This window comes from Molothrus ater, chromosome 3 (assembly GCF_012460135.2).
Source record: "Molothrus ater isolate BHLD 08-10-18 breed brown headed cowbird chromosome 3, BPBGC_Mater_1.1, whole genome shotgun sequence".
NCBI lineage: Eukaryota > Metazoa > Chordata > Aves > Passeriformes > Icteridae > Molothrus > Molothrus ater.
Window position 1 is genome coordinate 26,613,814 of NC_050480.2, and position 22,266 is coordinate 26,636,079.

The 22,266-nt window shown below is 36.4% G+C and overlaps 1 protein-coding gene across 2 annotated transcripts in view; it reads right to left on the bottom strand.

Annotated features, from left to right (window-relative positions):
* The window catches only part of SRBD1 (S1 RNA binding domain 1), a 122,359-nt gene that overhangs the window by 79,949 nt on the left and 20,144 nt on the right, over positions 1-22,266 (bottom strand). For both annotated transcript variants that reach the window (XM_036381335.1, XM_036381336.2), the window contains exons 12-15: positions 17,335-17,442; positions 11,041-11,198; positions 9,794-9,884; positions 8,654-8,761 (exon numbers count right to left, since the gene is read on the bottom strand). In XM_036381335.1, coding sequence (XP_036237228.1) covers positions 8,654-8,761; positions 9,794-9,884; positions 11,041-11,198; positions 17,335-17,442 — 465 coding nt within the window. The remainder of the gene's footprint in view (positions 1-8,653; positions 8,762-9,793; positions 9,885-11,040; positions 11,199-17,334; positions 17,443-22,266) is intronic.

A 22,266-nucleotide genomic window follows, 5' to 3' on the forward strand; every position in this document is an offset into this window, starting at 1 on the left:
TGTGCAGCTGTTAGAGGAGTCTTCTCCAATGCTCGTCTGAGAAGCAGTATTAGGTCACATTTTTCAGCTCAAGTCCAAATTTTAAGTTTGGATTGAACACCACCCATTCATGCTCACAAATGATCAGGGAACAGGAGTGGGAAATTTCTCTTGACATAACCTGCTGCACTGAACAGGCAAGGAACACACAGCTCAAATGAGGACACAGCTGCACAAAGTTCCCACAGGCTGTACTTCAGCATGTCTGTCTAGAGGAAGCACCTTCAAGGTGCCATGCCCCTTATTCCCTGACTGCACTCATTCTTTCTGCACTACTTCCTCAAGCTTCTTGCATTCCTTGAGCCATCCCTTGACCTTGGCAGCCACTCAGATACCTCCTAAGAAAAGGCTCCTTAGCTTCTCCTGCCAAGAAATACAAGATAGCACACAGTGCTGAGACCTGCACGCGGCCTTTCACGTTGATTTTAAAGTTCCATCCTTTGGTATCTCTACTGATACTGCAAACATGGTAAGAGCATGTCAACAGCAATAAAGTAAGGTTTGGTAACTCTTGAGAGAAAAAAGGATGTTGAACCAAATAAATACAGGAATTATGGTAGAGGTGGGCATTTAATATTATCATCTCATGTTATGTTTGTTCTGCTAAATAAGAGCTTTCTTTCTATGATATTAAACTGGTAAAAACCTTGCAGTGTTGACCAAAGAGCACAGAAAAAATTCAAAAGTTCTAAGTACATTAAATAATAATTTAAATCACTTTAGCCTGAAAAATAGGTTAATTTTGTCCTGTTACGTAACTTGCCTCCTCAGAAATACCAAACACAGAAATTAACTTTTTCTTTCACAGAATAAGCTGAGTTGATAGGAACCTGAAAGGATCATCAAGCCCTACTCCCAGCTCTGCACAGCACCATCCCCAAGAGTCACACCATGTGTTTGAGTATATTTTCCAAAGACATCTCGAACTCTTGTCAGGCTTGGTGCTGTGAGCACTTCCCTGGGGAGCTGTTCCAGTGCCCAAACACCCTCTGGGAGAAGAACAGTTTCCTCATATCCAACCCAAACCTCCCAACCGAGCTTCCAGCCATTTCTTCAAGTCCTGTCACTGGTCATGAGAGTGAAGACATCAGTGCCTGTCCCTCATCTTCCCCTCATGAGGAAGCTGTAACTGCAGTGAGGTCTCCCCTCAGTCTCTTCCAGGCTGAACAGATCAAGTGATCTCAGGTGTTCTCATATGGTTTCCCCTCAATGCCCTTCACTATCCTTGTTGCTTTCCTTTGTTTGACTGGAGCAAGCTAGGAAACTTCAAATGTAGTCATTTTCCTTAAATTTATTAAAACCTTTTTTTATTTCTGGGCTCTGGAAATAGCCTTGAACAAGAGAATTTAGGCCAGAGGAATTTTTTAACACAGAAAGCCCTTAAGAAAGTAGATGGCATTGCAAACACTGACCACCACAAAACATGAAGTGATAATAGTTTTAAAGACTTCTACTAATGAAGTCAAACACACCCGAAAGAAAATCCCCTACTCACAGTATAGTTTTACTAGTCTTGTCCTGTACATTTAAATTAAGACTAAATCTGATCTTGTCTTAACTGAGTTTTAGGAAAACTCCTAGTTCTGCTCTACAAACATACATCATGCAATACACACATGCCAAAACTGCCCCCAGGGACCTGATGGGCACACTACATGCAGAAATGGTAGCTCTTGTTCATTGCACCTTCTTTCTCTGGTGTTTCTCAATAACCTTTTACCTTTCCAACAACTTCTTGTTTTGTGTTTGCAAATATTTTTGGAGGGTTTTCCCTTTTCACCTAACTTCTGTTGTACTGCAATACCAGATGAAGTCAAGCTGATTATCTTAAAAAAAAAGTTGTTTCATTAATCTGAAAATAACAAAGATCTATAAGAAAACAGCCTGTGTTCAAATTACTGCTCAGTGGGGCACATAAAAATTGAAAACAGAGAATTCATTTTGAAATCCTAAATATAAATGGCTTCTCTGTGAGAAAACAAAGAAGGGAAAGAATTATCAAGTTCAATTTCTCACTGTAATTGTCCGATTTCCAAAAGTATATTTGAGATCAGTACATTTCTAACTGAAGAGAATGCATTACTGCCCTTAGTGATGTTGTCACACATTTAATGGCTTTTCATCCTAACATCTTCCCTTTCTTCTATCTATTTAGTACCCCTTAAAGACTTGAAGAGATTTACATATTGAGCATGCATAACTTTTATAAACTCTTAGAAAGAAAACACAGAAGGGAAGTTGCACAAAACTTTCCTCTCTCCCTGCAGACTGTTTTACCACAGATTCCCTTGGACGCAAGTCAAATGACATGTCCCAGTGCTCTGGAAAAATGGACTTTTTCCTTAAGATTTAGATCTCTTTCACTAGTAACATTTGCTTCCTGACCCCCTGCTTTCACATTGCTGAAATCTAGACACCATCTGTAACTTACTCTTTTTCTGAACTTAAAGGAATTAAGAATCTCTTTAACTACATCGAAATACTTTCAATTAATCCTTGCTCTCATCCTGAAAACTATGAATTATTCCTCTGAAATATCAAGGACGGCTCCATAATTATTAAGTGTATAATTTATACAGTTTGCTTCATAAAGTTTTAAATTCATGGCATACAGGCCAGAAGTTATTACCATCTCCTGTTTCACCTGCCCCACCACAACTTCACTGCTTACCCACTTCCTTCCCTCCCCTCAAAAAAACACAGCTAGAGATGGTACAGGTGGCTACAGTCAGGGCAGAGGGGAATCCTTGCTTCAAAGGCAAAGATCACCTCTGAATTTCCCATTTTGAATATAGTATGGGTCCAGCTCAACATATATAGCAGTCTATGGATACACAAGGAACAAGCACTGGATCCTATTTTAAATGCAGTCACTCATTCCAGTCCATGTTGTACTGAACAATATATAAATTTCTACACAAGTTATGAACTACCAAGAGTAGGAGGAGGAAGTCATCTCTATGCACAGTGAGGTTCCAGCTTACAGGACTGTCTCCTCTAAACATAAGTACATGCAAAATGATTGTTCGGTTGAAGTATGCATGATCATTCAGCTCTGGTAAATAATCACAACAGAACATAACTTATAAATAAGGGAGGAAGGACAGCTTGGCTAGAAATCACTACATAATTTAGAATGGTTTCATTGACTATGTCTTCTTCACACACATTTTAAACCTCTTTGTTCCTTGAAGTAGTTCTTCACTGTTTAGGACTTCTCATGACTCCACTAGAGCTTGAAAGAGATGAAAGCAGAACAAAGGTTCTTCAGTGCACATTTCAGACGTGCACATTTCAGACGTGTGCATTGTTTCCGCTGAATATGTATTCCTATAGCCAAAACTTTCCAAACTATTTTCCACCTTCTGGATCAGACAACTAATGACCTAAGGTGTGTAGGTGTGTGTACATAAATGTGTCATCAAGAGAGTTATATAGCTTAACAGACAAAAATAACAGCTTAAAGGAAACACAATCAAAAAGAAATAGGAATAAAGTTTCCCATATCCCTACCCCCTTCATACTCTCAACAGACTTGAAACAACTGCACTAATGCAGCAAGCAATAGCTTGTAAAAGGATGCAAACCAGCTGAAACGTTTGACAGACAGTGTTAAATACCAGAGGATTCATATCAACCACTTTATTTGAAAAGGTGCTTTGAAGTTGGCTATCTTTCATGTACCTCTTTCATGGCACATTAATAAGGAAAACTGAGATGGGGTAAATTAAGTCCCAAGGTCATATCTAGAGTTACAGCGCTGTGGGTACCTGATGAAATACGGATTAATGCTGCATGAGCACTGAATAAATAAAACCACTTCTGTTAACCACTCAAACAAGTTTTACAAGTAGTTCTGAACTTTATTCAGCAACTAGACTTCAGACATCTTAATCCCCCCACACTGCTTTGAAACCTAATTATCATAATGTGAACCCGAATGTTAGGTCCCTTTCAAACTGCGAGTGCTATGAAGCAGAAAAGTAATGGGAATTAAGCTAGTGTAACATTAGAAATGTAGAGGCATGGAACTTGAAAGTGGCATTTGTTAAAGCTGAGAGAGCATAATGTAGATATTCAACAACATAAAACACACATTTAAATTGAAAAGGATATTTAAAGCATGTGCAGACACCTATAAAATACAAGAGGACCTAAAATCCCGTAGAACAAACATTTCTAAATCAATTTCTTGCCACAAGGTCCAACTTCAAAAGGTATTACAGCCCTATTCTACCTTAGCAGAACATTTCTTAGTATTCTAAAGCAGATAATTTAAACATTAAAGAAAACCCAATGAGAACTTTACAAGACATTACAGACTTTCCCCTATTCGTCACAGTACAGAAGTGTTTGAACTTAAACAGCAGTAAACTATTCATTACATTGCTTATAAAGTCTTGAAGGTAAGAAAAGATTTTGCTCTAAGTGGCAGAAAAGGATTTTGCATCAAGTTTAAAACCAAGCAGACAGAAATTAAACATCCACCCATTTAAACAGCAACAAAAAATACACTTGCCTGGCTGCATTCTACGTTGCATGTTGAAAACAATTAACAATTCCTGACACTTATCAAACTTCCTTTTAAATAAAAAGTGAAATACTTTACTCTGAGTGTGCTTTAATGCAGCAAGCACATAAGAGTCAGATCAGTAAGAATGCTTGTATTGTGACAACAAAACTATTGAGGCTGAAAGAGAAATTGTTATTTGATTTTGCCAAATACAAAGATTGAGCTGTTTGTTTTGTCCTGCTTTAGCATAGTTCACCTGTCATTCAGATAGCTTTCATTTCCAAGATGCCTCAAACTGACAGCAATCAAAGAAAACCAGATTCCTGAAATATTTTTTCAAGATTTTCATTTAATCCAAAAAGGCCAATGAAATCCTGAAAGTTCATCATCTGCCATGTTAATGCTGAACACAATGTTGTTTCATTTACATTTCTGGTCCTGTTAAAACAAATACACTTGTCTAAACTAGAACATCTGTTTTGGTTACAATACAATGTATCTTTGGCAAGAATTCACAATAGAACTAACATAAATAATCAAAAATATTTATTGAACCTTGTAACAAAAACTGATTTGTAACAAAAAACCCAAAGACTAGATATGATTGTCCCTGGCTCTAGTCCAATCCTAATCTAAGTCAATAAACACAGCTCTAAAAGGGAAACTACATTAAAAAAAAAAAGGAAATGAAAGTCCTGTAGTTATTTAGGTTGGATATGGCTATCTGAAAGCACGTTAGTTACAAAAATAGTGAAAAATATTTGCTTTAAATCAAAAACTGTCAAACTGAGTCCAGACAGGTTTTAAAGCCACATGAAAAATCATGTCATATGCCTCATTTCCTACTACTGTCTTCACTGATTCATCTTCTCTTTGGGAAACTTCAGTAAAACTCTACGCAGTTTACATTTGCCATTGCTAAGTATTTTTATTTTAATCACTTGCTTTTCATATATCATATTTAGCCTTCATTATTTGTGCATGCGCCAACTGCATACACCTTTCTGAAATTATACCTTCTATTCTTGTCTCACTTCCCTGGAAATGCATGATTCCAAGCTCTATATGATGAACTGGACAGAAAAGTATGAATAGATTTTATTTTTTTTATAATCATTCCTGATCCTATTCTTCACTCCTAATATTTCCTGAGGAAGTTGAAGTCTGTAGTACCTCCCCATCATTCACATTTCTGAACAACAGTTTATGGTGAGTGTCCAATCTCATCTGCCAAGCCCGTTTACATTTGGACTCCTTTAAGGAAAAAAAGTTTCAAGAGAACATAGAATTTGTAATTCTCTAAAACTTGCATACAGCAATGAGCTGAGCTCTGTTTTTCTGGGCAAGGATTTCCACCTTGATGCAGCTCAGTGCAATCCTGTGAGAAGCTGAAAGCTTGGGAAATGGTATCATGTTAGATGCAACTGACTCATTCTGTTACAGTTCAAGTACTGGATGGGCTTTTTTGTTCTAGGGGGTTTAGGTTGTTTTGTTTTGTTTGGGGTTCTTTGTTGCTTTGTTTTCCTCACAGTTTAAAAACTATATTGATTAGCAAATCCATTCTTTATTTACAACTACAACCTGCTGAAGCAGGCCTTAAGAATTAACTGTTCCAACAATGGCTAAAATTATTTCTTATAGATTTTAAGTGAAAAACAATTAATAAACATCACTTCATCCAAAAGCATACACAGGTTTCCACAGAACTGATGAGAGATATGTATTCAGCCTATATATAAACAAAGTCCTCATACTTTTTAAAAAGCCTATCATGATAAAACAACCTAATCTCTAGGGAAGATTTTGAACATGGAAGCAGAAAAGTTGTTTGTGATCTGAAAGCACATACTCTAGAGGACTTAACTATTTAAAAAGAAGAGAATCAACAGAGCATATCCTTCCAAGCCACCTTCCACAGTTCCCCTCAAAAGGTATAGCAGTTACCCCAATGTACACCTACTGTCACCTATTGCTCAAACAGTAAGACTGTAGTAATTGCCCCCCACTTAGCAAGTATCACATTTTTAACTCAGACTGACAAATTCCGGGCACTTCACTGGATTATCACAAGTGGAGGTTGGATGGCTGGACTCATCACTCCTTTCTGTTACTAAGAAATACCAAGGAGATTAATGCTTTCTGGAGCTGGAAAGGAAAAAGTAGCAGCCTTGCAGGGTTCAGCAGCATGGCTTGGAAACCCCAACACTGGATAAAGTAATGAGATGTACATGAAACTAGTTGATCAGAAAGGGATATATGGGAACCCTGATCCTTATGAAAAAACTCAGTGCAGACTGACAAAATGTGAAGAGACAAGCACTGCAAATGCAGCCTGTCTGTAAAGTCACATATATAAATTCACACGCAGACAGCAATATACAAAGTTCAAGAGTCCCAGATATCAACTATAGCATGAAGTCCAAAAAAAACCCCACGTGGCTTTAACGTGAAGGACCTCATGGCTCTGCACACAAATTCTGAAGTATGGACTAGCTCTGCCATATGAACCCAACATAAGAAAACCATTAACAACATAAATGTATAAGTTAAAATATATTTCTGATTATGTCAATTTTCAGGATATTACATGTCAAGTTAAAGAACTGCAGTTATAGATCTTTGCTACAAATAGCAGTTTTGGACAATGTGAAAGGTTAAAAAATTATCAGTCACTACTAGAGAAAGCAACAAACTTGTTAACCTGACTTCTAACACACAGTATTTATACTAATTCCTATTACACAAGAGCTTTTTTTGGTTCTAAGAACTTGGTAACTTAAGTACTACTTTGAAAATTTTGTCACGTTGAATTATAAACAGGGAGAAAATATTAAATCAGAAGAAGTAAACAGTGACAAAAACAACAATCACAGTACTATATAAACATTTTTTCTGTGTAAAGTAGTATATGATCAATAAATAAACAAAACCACTATTTCAAAATAATACTATTATTGCTATAATAATGGATTTTTAAGCTATATGAAGTGAACAATAGTGAAATTAAGCATTTGCCAAAACCCACACAGTATGAAGTGTTTTGCACCCTCTACAGTCATAAAGCATTCACTATTTTTGTGCTGGACTCAGTAAATAGGATGCCTAATTTTTCAGAAGCTTGAATAACCTCCTCTAATTTGCAAACAATTACCATTAGAAAACCTTTACTACATCTCCTGGAATAAAAGAGTGATTTAAGAATGGAATCTTGTACAAATTTACTTGGGAATCATAGAAATGACGAACAAGTGCAACACACCATAAGACAATAGAAATAACATATTTGTTAAACATTTCTGTAAGGCCACTTTCTAATTTATGAAAAAAGGCACTTTTAAATGTATAGAATAGTTTAAACAGCAAAAGGCCATAACCTTCTTTAAAAATATGGAAAACTTATTTCAGCATGCTAAGACAGTGAAAACTAAATACTGCTGTTAAATGCTGGCACAAAGGATAATCCAAGGTAAATCACAAAAAATGCTTTAGAAAAAAAAAAGTGGGAATTAGAAAAAAGAGAGGAGTACTGCATGGTAGAAAAGAAGGTGGTATAATACAGTTTCCATCCAAACCAACAGAAGAATACTTTAGCTCAAATTCAACAAACTAATGGATAAAATCTGAAGTCTGAAAAGGATAAATATATTTACTACTCTCCATTTGGTATTAATACAGTATTTATTTCCAGATCATTTAATTCCCATAGGATTACCAAGCATTCCATACTGCAGTCAGACACCAGAAGCTTTATCACGTGCAGTTAAACCTCATTCATCAAGAAATAAATACACAATGCCAAACGGGTCCTTAGCTGTTAGTGTTGCTATTCTCTCATACTTTGTTACAATAATAATAGCAAGAGAGTGAACCTCAGGAAGAAAAAATAAAATGCTTCAGTGAATCTCTATTACTGACTCAGGATAACTACTGTCATGCTTCAAAGAGCTACAGCTAGTTTTCTTTGGCTAGAACCTTGGGTCAAGCTTGACTCAAATACAGAACAAGGCACCAAAAAGAAATACTTCAAAAATTACATCTAAATTACCTGTTAGGTTAAGATATGCTGAACAAATGAATAATATCTCAGCAAAGGGATCTTACCAGTAAACAACATCCAGCGGTGCAAAATACTTCTTCATAATTAAGTCAGCAAAGTAAGCTTCTGTTTCTCTGCAGGCCGTGCCATTGCCAATCACAACAGTGCTGCAGCTTTGTGTGGGTTAAAAAAACCAAACAATTACGCTCAAATATTCTTTTATACTTTTTCATACATAGGATTCAATCCAGCACTGTGATCAATACATTTAATTTCAGATAACACAAGGCTCAGATGTAATGAGAAAACATTCCTAGAAGCATCATGTTGTGTTTAACAGGTTTTCAATGTGATAGTTCATGAGATGAGTAAAAAATTTTCACTTATTTGTAATTGGATTGTACAGTGGTAATATAAGCAGAAAATCCAAAAATGATACTTCATATTAATAAATGGAATGTTATTTATAGTCCTCAAACACTTTCACCTCGTTTTTCTCTCATCTGGTATGAGTCATGAAAAAGAGCAGAAGCCAAAGCAATCAGCATCTTAATTCCTTAATGGGAATATCATAGTTTCCAACAGCTTGCAAGGTCATTCCCTCTGACTGCCCACACCACAGCCAGCCAGCCACCAAATCACCTTGTTTAAAGCCAATCTAATTCTTATAGACAAACTGGACTGTATGCTGTGGTAATTCAGCAGCTGACGCAGTAGACCAGATGTCTGTCCACAGACATAGTTGGACACAAACTTTTAATCATGCTGCCTCTGTTTGTAATTCCATCTGGAGAGCTACCTTTGCAGGATTTCCTTTGCTTGACAAAACTCTACCAAAACCTAATGTGGCTTTTGGAACAGAGAAAGACTGATGAGTGAGTTGGGGGTTGCAGGGGCTAGGAAGAGGAAGGCTAAAGTTATTTCTTAGCTGAATGCTAATTTCTATTCCCAAAAATAAATGGATTAACAGTTTTATGGGGATACATTCACAGCACGCAGCCTTGATTTGATGTGCTTCTAACATAGATGTACTGCAAAAGCATGAACACAAACAAAAAAGCAAGCTCTGAACTAGACTAAAGAAAATAAACCTCCAGTTAAATCAGTAGAATTCTTATTGCAATCAAAATCAAGTATTTCTATAGTGAAGATTTTCATTTTGTTTGGTAAGAAAAGAGCAATAAATGAAAGTTTCTTTAGCATACTTGTACTGTAGCAGAAGCCTCTTTATCTTCTCAGCTTCACGAAATCCTTGACCAGAATGCAAGTAAACTACATCAGTATGGAGTATCTGACCTAGAATGAAAGGCAAAGCCATTTGATTAAACCCACAAAGGTCCAAAGGCCACATCCTGCAGAACTACTGAACTTAATTTGATGGTTGACAAAGGAAGCTTCTTAATCAGCCATCTTTCCCTTTGATCTCTATATCCATTTAGAAGAAATGTATGGTTGGCATAAGACAAGAATGCTTTGGCAAAAGAAAAACAAGTTAATACATTTTGTAGCTCCCTGCAGACATAGTCACATATCAAGTAATGAACACCTAAAACTATCAGCAAATATAATGCATTATATCACAGAGAAAGAGAGCAATTTACTATAAAATATTTATTGTTCTTGTGTAGTACAACTTAGAGATCCAGTAAAGAGTGATGAAAATTAGAAAGTCTAAGGACTTGCAGTACATAAGTTCTAGAATTCCAACACTAGCTCTTGTCATCATCCCATCTATCACATTTGGAAAGAACTGTATTAACCACTACTGATAGCTAATGGTGCAATGAAAGCTCAAACATTTACTGCACCTTTACTGCCTTCTAAAGAACACACCATTCTTTACCTTCTTCTGGGGTGGATATAGTCTCAAGCAAAAAGCAACAACAAAATAAAAGGAAAACAAATAGCTTTTGCATAAGCCTAAAGAGGTGTGCATCCCCTCAATAGACTAGGATGAAGTGGAAAGGCTCTGTTCTATATGTGAACTAAGAAGTTTTGCAAAAACAGTGTTTCTGACCTCTTACATTAAACACACACTGCTAAACAAAAAAGGTTGAAAAAGTGTCCAGATGTCCAAGACACTAGCCATGAAAAAAGCAATATTACAGAAAGTATTTAAATACAAATTCTTTGTCAAACAATAAAAATGCCAGGTGTTCTCTTTGCTGACTACTGAGGGGCGCAATCATTTCAACCTGTATTCAGGAAGGCAGAAGGCATCTTAAATTCTATTTAAGAGAGCAGTAATAATGTCAAAGAAGTCACTGGAATCCAGGTACCAGAAACTTAAGCTAGCTGAAGAAAGGAATTATACAACAGGATGTGTGGAAAGTACTAAAAGCTTTACAAAAAAAAAACCAATTTGATAAAAAAGTAGGTTTTGAAACTATCTTTACTCTAAATGAATGAATTTTTATCAGTCCTTCCAAAAATGTTTGGAATTGAAACTTACTGGTTGGTGAAATAATTGCCAACTTGCAGCCATGTTTGTAGCCAGGATCTACTCCCATCAAAGCACGGCCCCTCACAGGGCTGGTCAGAAGCAGCTGACGGAGATTTCTACCAAACATCATGACAGACTCTTTCTCTGCATCAGATGTCAACTTGGATCTTAGAAGGATAGAAATAAAAGAAAAAAAAACCCAAATATTTTTCTTTCAATTAACTTTCAAATACACGTATTAGTTGTTCCAAAGTTGTAAGGCCTTTTCCAATCATGTTTCCATCATCTTCAATTAAATGTTACAATTCAAATCAAGTTGTTGACACCTTTTTCAAAAGATCAGCTATATGTCATCTCATTCTTTTTCTAAGAAAACCAGTCAATATAAAAAATACAAGAGAAACACTTGTAAGAACATACACCCACCAATTACCATTCAAACATCAACTCATAATTTTGAGCAAAGAACAGCTTCCTTTCAAAGATTATACTAATTGTAAAGAAAAGAGGATTTGAAGGAGGCACGGATCAAATTCATCACAATTTCACAGTTCTAGAGAAAAATCACAGTCCAGCAAAAAATGGATGGTGGTTTACACTGAGAGAAACTGGAACCAGAGAAGAAACTGGAAAGGTCCCTCCAACTAGTTGCTAACATATCATGACTCCTGAGGCATTTAATTTTGTCTTTGGATTGCTTCATTTAACAGACATCAAAGAATTGTGAACACTTGAGCTTTTTCTAGGAGGGTATTCTGATTCCTCAGAACAAACTGCAAAGCTGCTGGGGCCACAGTGTTCCCTTTCTTTTCCAAGTTATGTTCTTCAACAGAAAGAAGTGAGGTAGTGCAGTAAGGATTGAGTTAGATGACTTGAAGCACAAACACTGCAGAGTGTCACAAGAAACAAATTAGTCTTGTTTAGTGAAGATGTAAAAGATCCACAATGTCTTACTCATTAGATGTGGCCAGGAAGACCACGACTGACAAGGACAAGTATTTTCATCATGGTATGGCACTTAAAAAAAAATAAAGCGGAAAGAGTAATGTGTACAAAAATATTGATCACCTCTCTGATTTCTTTTTCTTCTGCAGGTACTCATTATCACTTCCCTATGCATTATGTTGTCAGTAACTCCAATAATTGGGGAGTCAAAAGCAATCCAGTAAAACCTTCATTTAAAGGTAGCCAGTGCCCTTATTCTGCTTTTCTTTTTACCTATCACTGAAAAAAACCTGCTATCTTGGTTTATTTCTACAGAATGTGAAAAAAACTGCATGACAGTTAACTAACCCTATCAGAATGGGACAGGGAAAATTGCTCAAGTTGTTTAGGTCAATCAATGCATGGCGCACATAGTGCCAACTACAAATAATTCAAAGAGAACCCTCATAAGGGCTATTTGACATAAGGAATATGAAACTGTTCTGAGGGGTTTTTGGTTGTGGAAGAACTCAACAGCTTGACTTGAATTTGCCCAAGATCCAACCAGTCAACCAGCTCAGCCCTGTCTCATCCCACAGTGGTACAGAAAGAACTAATAAATCCTCATCATCTCTGATTTGTAAAGTGGTCCACAGAGAGGTCTAGATCCTCTTTCACACGTGGAGCATTTCCTGGGGAGCATTTCCTAGGGAAGCGTGCAACAGCAAAAGGTTCCCTTTTTTTCCATGTGCTCTTTGTTTTGGTATAAGGTAGATGAGATTATCACAGACACAATTCAAAGAGAGATGGTGAAGGGCACACACGCATTACAAGGCTCCTTAGCAGTCCAAATGTGCCCTCAGCAAAGACCAAACACTCTATATCACCACCAAATGTGTGAATGGCTGCATCAGTTCAGCTAAATTGTCCCTCTATTCCAGGATTCTGTCTCCAAGCAGTTGCCTAAGCAGCTGACAGAGCAGCTCCTGTATCTGTCCCATAATCTTGTCCTACAACTGCTTCCAGAGTATTTCCTGGGCTTGACATGACTTGTCTCTTTACTAGCTCATAACAGAGCTCTTGCTCAACTACCCAAGCTCTTCCTGAAAACAGATAAAATTCTTTCATCCACAGAGTCTGTTGGCAGTGAGTTTTGCAGGTCCATCACAAACTGTAAATAGCTGCCACCTTTTGGTTGGAAACTGATTGTTTTTGTTATGGCCCTCTAAGCCTTATACTGGAGGGGAGTAAAAATTTATCCCTAGAAACCTTGTTCCACTCTTCACATATCATTTATCTCTAAGTCCTCCCTTTTCCAAGTTGAAGTCATAGTGTAGCCATTTTTTTTCTTTCCAGAGAAATCATTTCATTCCTCATTCCCCTTCACTGGGCCTTTTCGAGTTCCAGTGAATTGTTTTCCTACTTCCTACCCCCCTCCCCATGTGAGTGGACCAAAATGGACAACAGTATTCCAAATACAGGCCAAATAAGTCAATGATTCTTTGTCTTTATTCCTTACATAAATCATCTCATCTTCTGAATACTTAACATTCATGTGGAGCTACCTTCCATGGTGCCAAAGCCCCTCTGCTGTGGCAGGATAGCTCAGAGCTAATAGTTTTACTTATCAAAAGATAACTACTTCCCCTTGAAAGTATAATTTTACATTCATTTCCCACTGAATTTCAGTTGCCATTCCATTTCTTGATCATTCAGTCTTACAGCATCCTTATCCCATTTTCCCCTTCTCTAATTAAAAAAAAAAAAACCAAACCAAACCAAAAAAAAAAAAAAAAAACACCACACAAAAAAAAAAACCAAAAAAAAACCCCAAAAAAAACCCCCAAAAAAAAAACCTAAGCCACAGAACAAGCTGCTTCTAGGGTGAGTCCAGAGACAGAACAATTAGATGCTACTTATGAGAGACCAGAGAAAACAAAAGCAAATACCTCAGCCTCACAGAAGTATGGATCTCTAAATACACACATAACAGAGAAATCAACCAGTCACCCATGCATGCAAAGGAAGGTCAAAAGTGGCTTGTAGACAAGAGAATGGAATGCCCTTGAACCAAAGGTTTTGTACAAATACAGGCTATTCCACCCTTCCACTTATCCCAAGGATACAGGTGCCACGAGGCCAAGTCCTCCCACACTGCCAATTCCTGTCAGTACAAGGGAGACTTGTGTAGGAATTAAAATTGCCCCTAAACACATGCTATTAGTTATGTCAGCCTTATGGAAATCATGTTTAAAATTGGCATGGATATACAGCAACTTTTACAGCAACAGGAAATGTTACTGAAATTGCCAGGTGTGTAGGGGGAATGTCCTCTCTATTATGTAATATCCTGTGTTTTTAAATTTCAAGTATAGACATCTCTTTTTTCTCTGTCTCTTACTCAACACTTGTATCAATTACATGATCTACTGTCTGAAGCAGTGGCCTTTAATTTCAAGCCTGGTATAATCATTTGATCTTTTGGAAAAAAAAACCCATTAAGCTACTCAAAACAATATAATACCTTTCTCTTTTTCAGTGTGTTATTGGCTTCATCCAAATGGCAAGATGTCCAGCTTCATGCTTTTCCAATTTACAACAGTTCTCATTAACATGGCAGAGATAAAAGGCAGAGAGTAGTCCTCTCTAAACACAAGCAAAATGGCTATTTTGGGAAAAAAACCCCAAACAAACCTCAAAACTCTTCAGTTCCTACTTTATGAAAAAAATATCAATTAAGTCAGGACTCCAAGCCCCTCCCCTGAAGTCTACAAAGCACTCAGACTGTATATCACTAACAGGTGTATCATAATAAAAGCAAATAACCTAATAATGGTCTATTAATTTCCATATTCAATGTTATAAGATTCAGTTTTTAAACTGAGATTTAAAATTCCATACTCCCAATTACACTTCTGTGGAAAAAGATCTGCAAACTAGCTTCAGGTGTGAAACAAGATATACAGAGAAATGTTTGTGTCCCTGAAGACGGGGAGAAAAAGCACTTCTGCAAGAGAGCGTGGAAAACTATGAAAGGATTATCCATTAAGAAATATGCCCATGCCACATCACCTGCATGGAACCCTGATGGAATCATTCCATGCAGTACTGCAACAAGATAAAATGTATTTGAAAGAGCCAAAAGCAACAGTGGACATTATTATACCAGATACAAGAAATTACATCTGACAGAATGGAAGAAAGGAAATTAAACAATAAATAAGGTAATCGTCTTGCTGGCAAGTTTCATTCTTCTTCTGATCACTAGAAGCACCAGCAATTTCAAGACATTCTTGGAAACTTTCTGTTCCAACATTTAATGATAATAAAAAGAAAAAAGAACAGCAGGAGGTGGGTTGGAAATAATGCTAAAAGGAGGTACTGAATACTTTAGCAGCCCTTTGCAAGAGTTGGAAAAAACAGCTCCTGGTGTGTCCGGAAAGAAAAGAGGAGGAGGATAAGGGTTAAGTGATCAGGGACCAGAATATTGTCAGGTGCTTTGAGTTCCTCTCTATAGGAGAGGTTTCAGATTTTCCTATCCAAACTCCACCAATCATGCAACATCATCATAAAGAGTAAAACCTAAGCAGACGTACCCTCAGGAACCGGCAGCAAACTTCGTATGCTTCTCATTGATTGCTTGTGAGCTACATCTAATAAGTAGTAGGGAAGGGAAGGAAGCTTTTTTTCCCCTTTTGATTAATAGAACAGAAAACCTTCAGCAACCTACTGCTCCAGCAGTCCTCAAAGTGTTACACACAATACAGGCCACAACAGTCCTGTGGTACAAACCACTGAGTAAAAATACAAGAAAAGAGCCTTGAAGCGCCCCTATATTTCTTAAAACCAAACCCCACTAAAAAGTAGGTATTTTTCTTTATTTTGAAAGAGTTTGATTGTAGAGATGTAGAGACTGTAGTGACAGAAGCCAACAACTGAACTCTTCACCATGAGATGTTCACCATTTTGACCACAATAGACACAGTGCCTCCCCTAGAGTAGCTACATGTATTGTGGTCACAAAACAGTGAGTGAACTCAGTATTTTTAGAATCTGTGAAATTCTAAGTAACAAAAGACCAGGCTCACTAATCAAAAGAAGAGAAGCAATCTTGCTTGCAAAGCAATAAGCAAACATAACATACTGTAGTGAAGATGCTCAAAAACCACCAAAAAGACATGCTGTTAAAATCTTGAGCTGATGGTTCTTTTCAGGGAGGTAGAACACAGATCATTCTTGCAATGATGTTCATGAAAAGGTGTCAAGAAAACAGCTCCAATTCAAAAACAAAAGCACACTCAGGAAAGTACAGAAAAAACATTTCATAATGTGGTTGCTGATTTTAGGTACTAGATGGCATGTCATTTTCATACAAGTCATTTCAACATCTCTGGTCCAAGAAACAGGGTCTCTTGGATAAATTTCATTTTGAACTAGCTCAAAAAAAGCATTAACATTTAGGTCACGTATCAGATCACCTTGCCAGAATGAAGCATGCTATGTTTTGAGGAGCTTCTCTGGTACTGAAGAATCACACCATAAGTACTGTTAGCCATTAGAAGATAATACTGTTAATGGACATATTCAGTTATTTCCACTATATGGTAAACTCTTATACTACACCATAATATACCCTATTTGCTAATTTGATACTAAGTTTTCAATTTCCTTTAAATGTGGAATAATATTACAGATCTTAACAGGGGACATGATATCCAATGACATCATTACTATAGTATCACCAGTAATAAGTTTACTGACTTCTCTAGAGACATCACAGCACTCACAAATTACTATCAGACCAACACTATAACTAATTCATTGGCCACAAATACAGCTGGCAAACACGAGGAGTGCTTCCAACCTTAACAATACTTTGCTGAATTCTATTAGACAGGTAAAAGAGAGTGAGTCAGAACAGAGTCACTGAAAGTAATATTGCTGTGATATGAAAAGATGTTTGAAAAATTCAGTGACATCATGGTTTATGCTATTACAAGAATAAAGATAAAATTACCATGATAATATGGTTCTAAATTGTACTTAATTAGAAAAATGTACAAGTATCTAAGCATGTAAACATGTAAAATGTTACTACATTTTACATTTAATGTTACTACATTACTACATGTAAAATGTCTTCACAGAAAAATCATTTCTCTACTGTAGCCTAAACTGGTTCTATAGATTTAATTTCTGATAGTCAGAAATTAAATCTATAGAACCAAGACTATATAGTTCGTTTCTTCTGTAAGCACAGAGGATTAGAAACATGCTGATATTTTCAAATAGAGAAATAATAGTCTAATAAAACACTGGGGAGGGAATTGCTAAAAAAAATTTCAGTAATATGAAAATACAGATTTATTCCAGGCTTACCTGAATTCCCTACAGAGAAGAGGATATATAAGGCGTTTATATGCATCCTCTACAGAACTCCGTAGTAGCCTCATAAAGTCTGGTTTTAAAAATTGCTTTGGTCTCCATCTGCAAAAGATTGGAAGAAAAATAAAAAATATTTTAAGAACACATGCAAACAACTAGATAAAAAAGGAACTTTCCAGAAAGGCTTCTACATTGTTAAATCCTATAAACTGCAGAATTAGTACAATAATTAGGTAACTAAATCATGAGTCAAATATGAAAGGAATGAGAAGTTGCTCATAGTTCTAATACCACACAAGGGACAGGCTTATCTTTTTTAGGTTTTAGAACACAATAATGGTTTATGTTTTAAAGAAAACCTAAAAAAAACATTCTCCACTTTGAGAAGTCAAAGCTTCTTATAACTGAACAAAGAACTTGGTTCCATATTACCTTTAGGGTTGCATTATTTGCTATTCCTCATTACATCAGAAAAAAAATGACTAAACATCCTCTGTGATTGTCACTGCAGAATAACTGAAAAAAGGCAACTATGGACAGATGGAGATTAAGGAGCTAAACTAATGCCAATAAATAAAACCCAATTCAAATTTCATTTGGAATGCATTGAGTATCTCTATTCAACTTCTAAATGAATTCCTACTAATTTTGCAGCAGTTCTTAAACAGAAGCCAAAAATCTTTAAAAATTATTTTCTATTTTACCTGCTACTAATACATTTGAAGTGTAAATAATATTATAGGAAAAGGGAAAAATAAATAAACAATACCAAACAAAAACAAGACTGTTTTCCAGCTTCTTCTAAGCCAGACTCTTTGAAGCCTTGAATTCTTTTCTAGGTAGACTGCATGATAACCATATAACTGTAACAACAAGTACTTCAAATTTTGCTGTAAAATACACCTTACTCTCAAAGCTTCCTAGATATTTAATCCATTGATCTTTTTGTTGAGGGCAAATTTCCATGAAGGGGGGTGTGGGGAGATGTGGGTTGGGGTGTGTGTGTGAGTCCTTGAACAAGCAGAACTGACTCATTGAGACTGTCCACCCTGTGAGAAGAGATTGAGGTGAAGGAGAAGCAACCAGATATATTGTACTCAAACAGAAACATACTACTGACATTTTCTATTAAAGTCCACCTGTTTTTTATTACTTTTAAAAGTATTGATAACACTCAAGAGTTTTCTTCACTTATTGTATTATTTAATGTGCCTGGATCCCAAACTGTGATGGGAGATACCCACACATATTTTAAAAACCCATGCAAGTTTTCTAGGTTTATTGTTTGGGTGGCTTAAATGAAACATGCTGGAATTATGGTCATAACGTGCCCAGCTGCAGCAAAAACAGAACCGAATTTTACTTTTGATCTTGTTTGTTGGCAGCCACTCATAAATACTGAGAATTCAAAATTGCCCCTACCCAGACAGCTTTTCAGTTGTCTAAGGGGATCTGCAGCTTCCTGAAACAGCTTTTCTATGTGTCTGTGCATATAATAGCTGAGAAATGCGTGATGGAGTCAACCCTGCATTGAGCAGAGAGACACAGGAACAGAATTAAGCTCACCATTCAGTTTTACAGCATTCAGGGTTGTAATCAGTGCTTAGCCACATGACCTCAGTTCACCAACAGTTTTTGCAAATAGCTCTATGATACTTATTCATAACTTGAGACTCTTTCCACACCTATATAAAACTGAGAAAGGCTTTAAATCCTCTTATTGCCATCATATTCTATAAACATGAAGGTTTTGCAGGTGCAAGTATGACTAACATCCTCAGCACAAATTAGAATGAATTTGGAAACCTCTCAGCTGTTTCCCCCTCTCTTCCATCCATTAAAGCCAGTTAAACTCTGTAAATAGGTTATCACAATAGATGTTTTTATTACCTGCCTATACATAAATAAAAATTTAGGCAACATTCTGCTAGAAGTCGTTGCAAATGAGAAAACATTCAAACTGCAAGTTCAATTGCAGCAAATACTGTAGTTTAATGATTTCAATACTTCTTGAAAGAAGAGAAAAATTCACTTTGCTGCAAAATGCAAAGCAAAATCATGTGTGTATATTTTTAAAGATCATCACAGCCTAGCTAAGCCTCCCTCTAAGAACAGATTTTTTTCTTGATTATTTAATCAAGATCTAGCTTTTGAAGCCAAATTTTAAAAAAGCTCCATACAAATAGTATCATCTTACTCTGTCTGATCACCAGCTCTCCATGTCCCAGTGCTCACAACAGGGACCACAACAAACATAAATGGCTTAGACTACTGAGACACCAGAGGATGGAACTACACATAAACAGAATTAACAGAGCCCACGTTAAGAACCACCAGTACTGATTAATAACTGTTCCAGGAAGAGCCCAGCTAGGCTTTTAGACCTGAAGGACAAACAGCAGAGCTTTGTGCTCCTCCAAGACATTAAATAAAACATGTACCAAGTTAGTAACAGCAGACAAAGCAAGCCTTTAAGGCCTGTACCATGGACTTTACACAGGATCTGAGATATTTGACTGGAAACTGAAAAAACATCATCAAACATCAAATTTCATTTTCAAGGCTGCAATTCCAGTTGGGAACAAACTCTCACCCCATCTCACTAGGGAACAACTCCATTTTGTTTCTACACTCAAAGCCAGCTAACCAGCCCCTCTCTGCCTCTCTCACTGATCATTTTTCTCTGTTCAATTTCACAACAAAGTCTTTGGGACCAGTAGAATTCTAGTGTTAATGGAAGTAGGTTCACTGTCAAACCATAGAGATGCCATTTTTTGGAGAAAAATACAATCCACAGGGCCAGGCATAAGGATATTCTTGAATTTTCTACACAAACCCAAACTGCAAGGAAACAGATGCTTATATAGGCTAATAAACATTCTGAACTTGCAAAAAATGTACAATATTCTTAGACAGCATCTACACAGAGCTCAATGCAATAAGGAACTCTAGTCTTCCAAACTCACTTTCTACTGCAGGAGCACTTAATGCTAAAAAATTTGTCTCAGAAGAATACAAACAGTTTAAAAAATTTGCTACTAATCCACTAGGCAGTAGGTGATGCTGTTTTCTGGCTAAAATACTGGCCAAATTCTGTAGCAAGCTGGCATTTCTGGTTCTGCAACTGATTGTGTGTGTGATTTCTAGCAAATTGGTTAATACCTTTGCAAAGTTTTGAAACCATTGACTCAAAAATAAGTTATTAACCTTCTGGTCTAACCAGCAAATCAATGCAATGAAAATATTGCAAATTCCACCCCTGGACAATCATTTCAAAGCTTGCAGGGCAGATTACACATTTACTATTTGTTAGTTTGATAACACAGTTGTCAATCTCAGGAGGAAGATCAGAATCTGTCCTTGATGTTAATGCACAAAGATTAAAAACATTCCTTCAGAAGTTTTATAATGGTGGAAAAGTGTCCTTAAATAGTAAAAAGCCATAAGCATATATAGCCTTATGAGAGCTAAATATTAATAAGCATTCACTTCCAAGGTCAATATTCTTCTTATCCCAGGATGACTCACAAAAGGGTAACCAACCAAAAAAATCTCAATTTACATCCCACTTTTATTTGTGTAACAGTGACAAGCTGTTCCATTATCTGTGGTCCACAGTGCTTCCAAATTCTGTCATAGATGCAGTAAAAGCAAGACTGACAGCTATATTCTGCTTACAGAATATACAGCTTGAAGGGAGGACAGAAATTCTGTTACAGGTACTAAAAGTAGAAAGAAACAGGTGTGTTTGTGACTCCTGATACTTTCCTGGAAACAAAGAAGGTTACTTAGAACAATATGATCTAAGAGCAACAGTATCTGGCCAAAAAAATACTTTAATACTTTCAGAGCACTATTCTTCCCTTTCAGAGGGAAACAGCCCTATTAAATTTCTACAGTGAAAAGGAACATTTTTACCACATCCATTTCTTGGATTTGTTGTGAAAACTAAATACATGCTAAAGCAGTATCACCGTATTCAGTTTTTTACATTAAAACGTGCAATTCTTCCTGTTTTTCTTCCCTGCTTTTGGTTATCCATTCCTAGGATGCAAAGGAAGGAGTTTCTAAGACATCACCAGAACAATGCCCAATATTTTAAACTACTGAGAAAGAGAAAGTAATTTTTTATACACACAAGGAAGATGCACTGTTTGGATCATAATATTCTCAAGGTACAAGGACATCAAGGTACATTTCCCAAGAAAAAAACTGACAGATATTGCACAAAATACACATAGTTAACCTAAACTTTTGCAAAAGGCCTTGAAAATTATGCAGCACTAAACATCTCACTACAGGTTTAAAAATCCTAGACAGCTTGTATGAACAAATCAATAAGAAAGAAAAGAATCTGGATTTTACAGTCCAGTCTTCTAACTTAAAAAGAGTATAAAATGCAAGAGATGGTTCACACAATATGTGAGAGCTATGCACTGAAAGCAGTTACATTTATGTTTGTCTGTTAAATCCATTAAGTTCTTTTTAAACATGTAATTCCTTACATTTGTGAAACTTGAAGTTATGTACTTCACAGACCTAAAAATCTTACATAGCCCTATTTAATCATTGCAATTGGGCATAAGAAGGTATTTTTTGAAGTTTGGAGTATACTCTATCAGATTCTACAAAGTCCTTTCAGTAAAGGCTACTGGATGTGATGTATATTACAATTTGAAAAATATATTCACATTTCATCAGCCTTTGCATGTGTTTAAACAAATTCAACTGCTTGAAGAATGGTACCAGAACTTGCAAATATAGCCCAAGGCATGATCTTTTCAGCATAATGCTACAGCAGTTGGAAATACAGAGTAAGAATTATCCACTTGCTAATTTCATCCAATCTAATAAATATTTGTTTAATTTGTTCTCTTAATGTAACAAGACATATGAGATACACTTGAGTATGCAGCTGTCTATAGA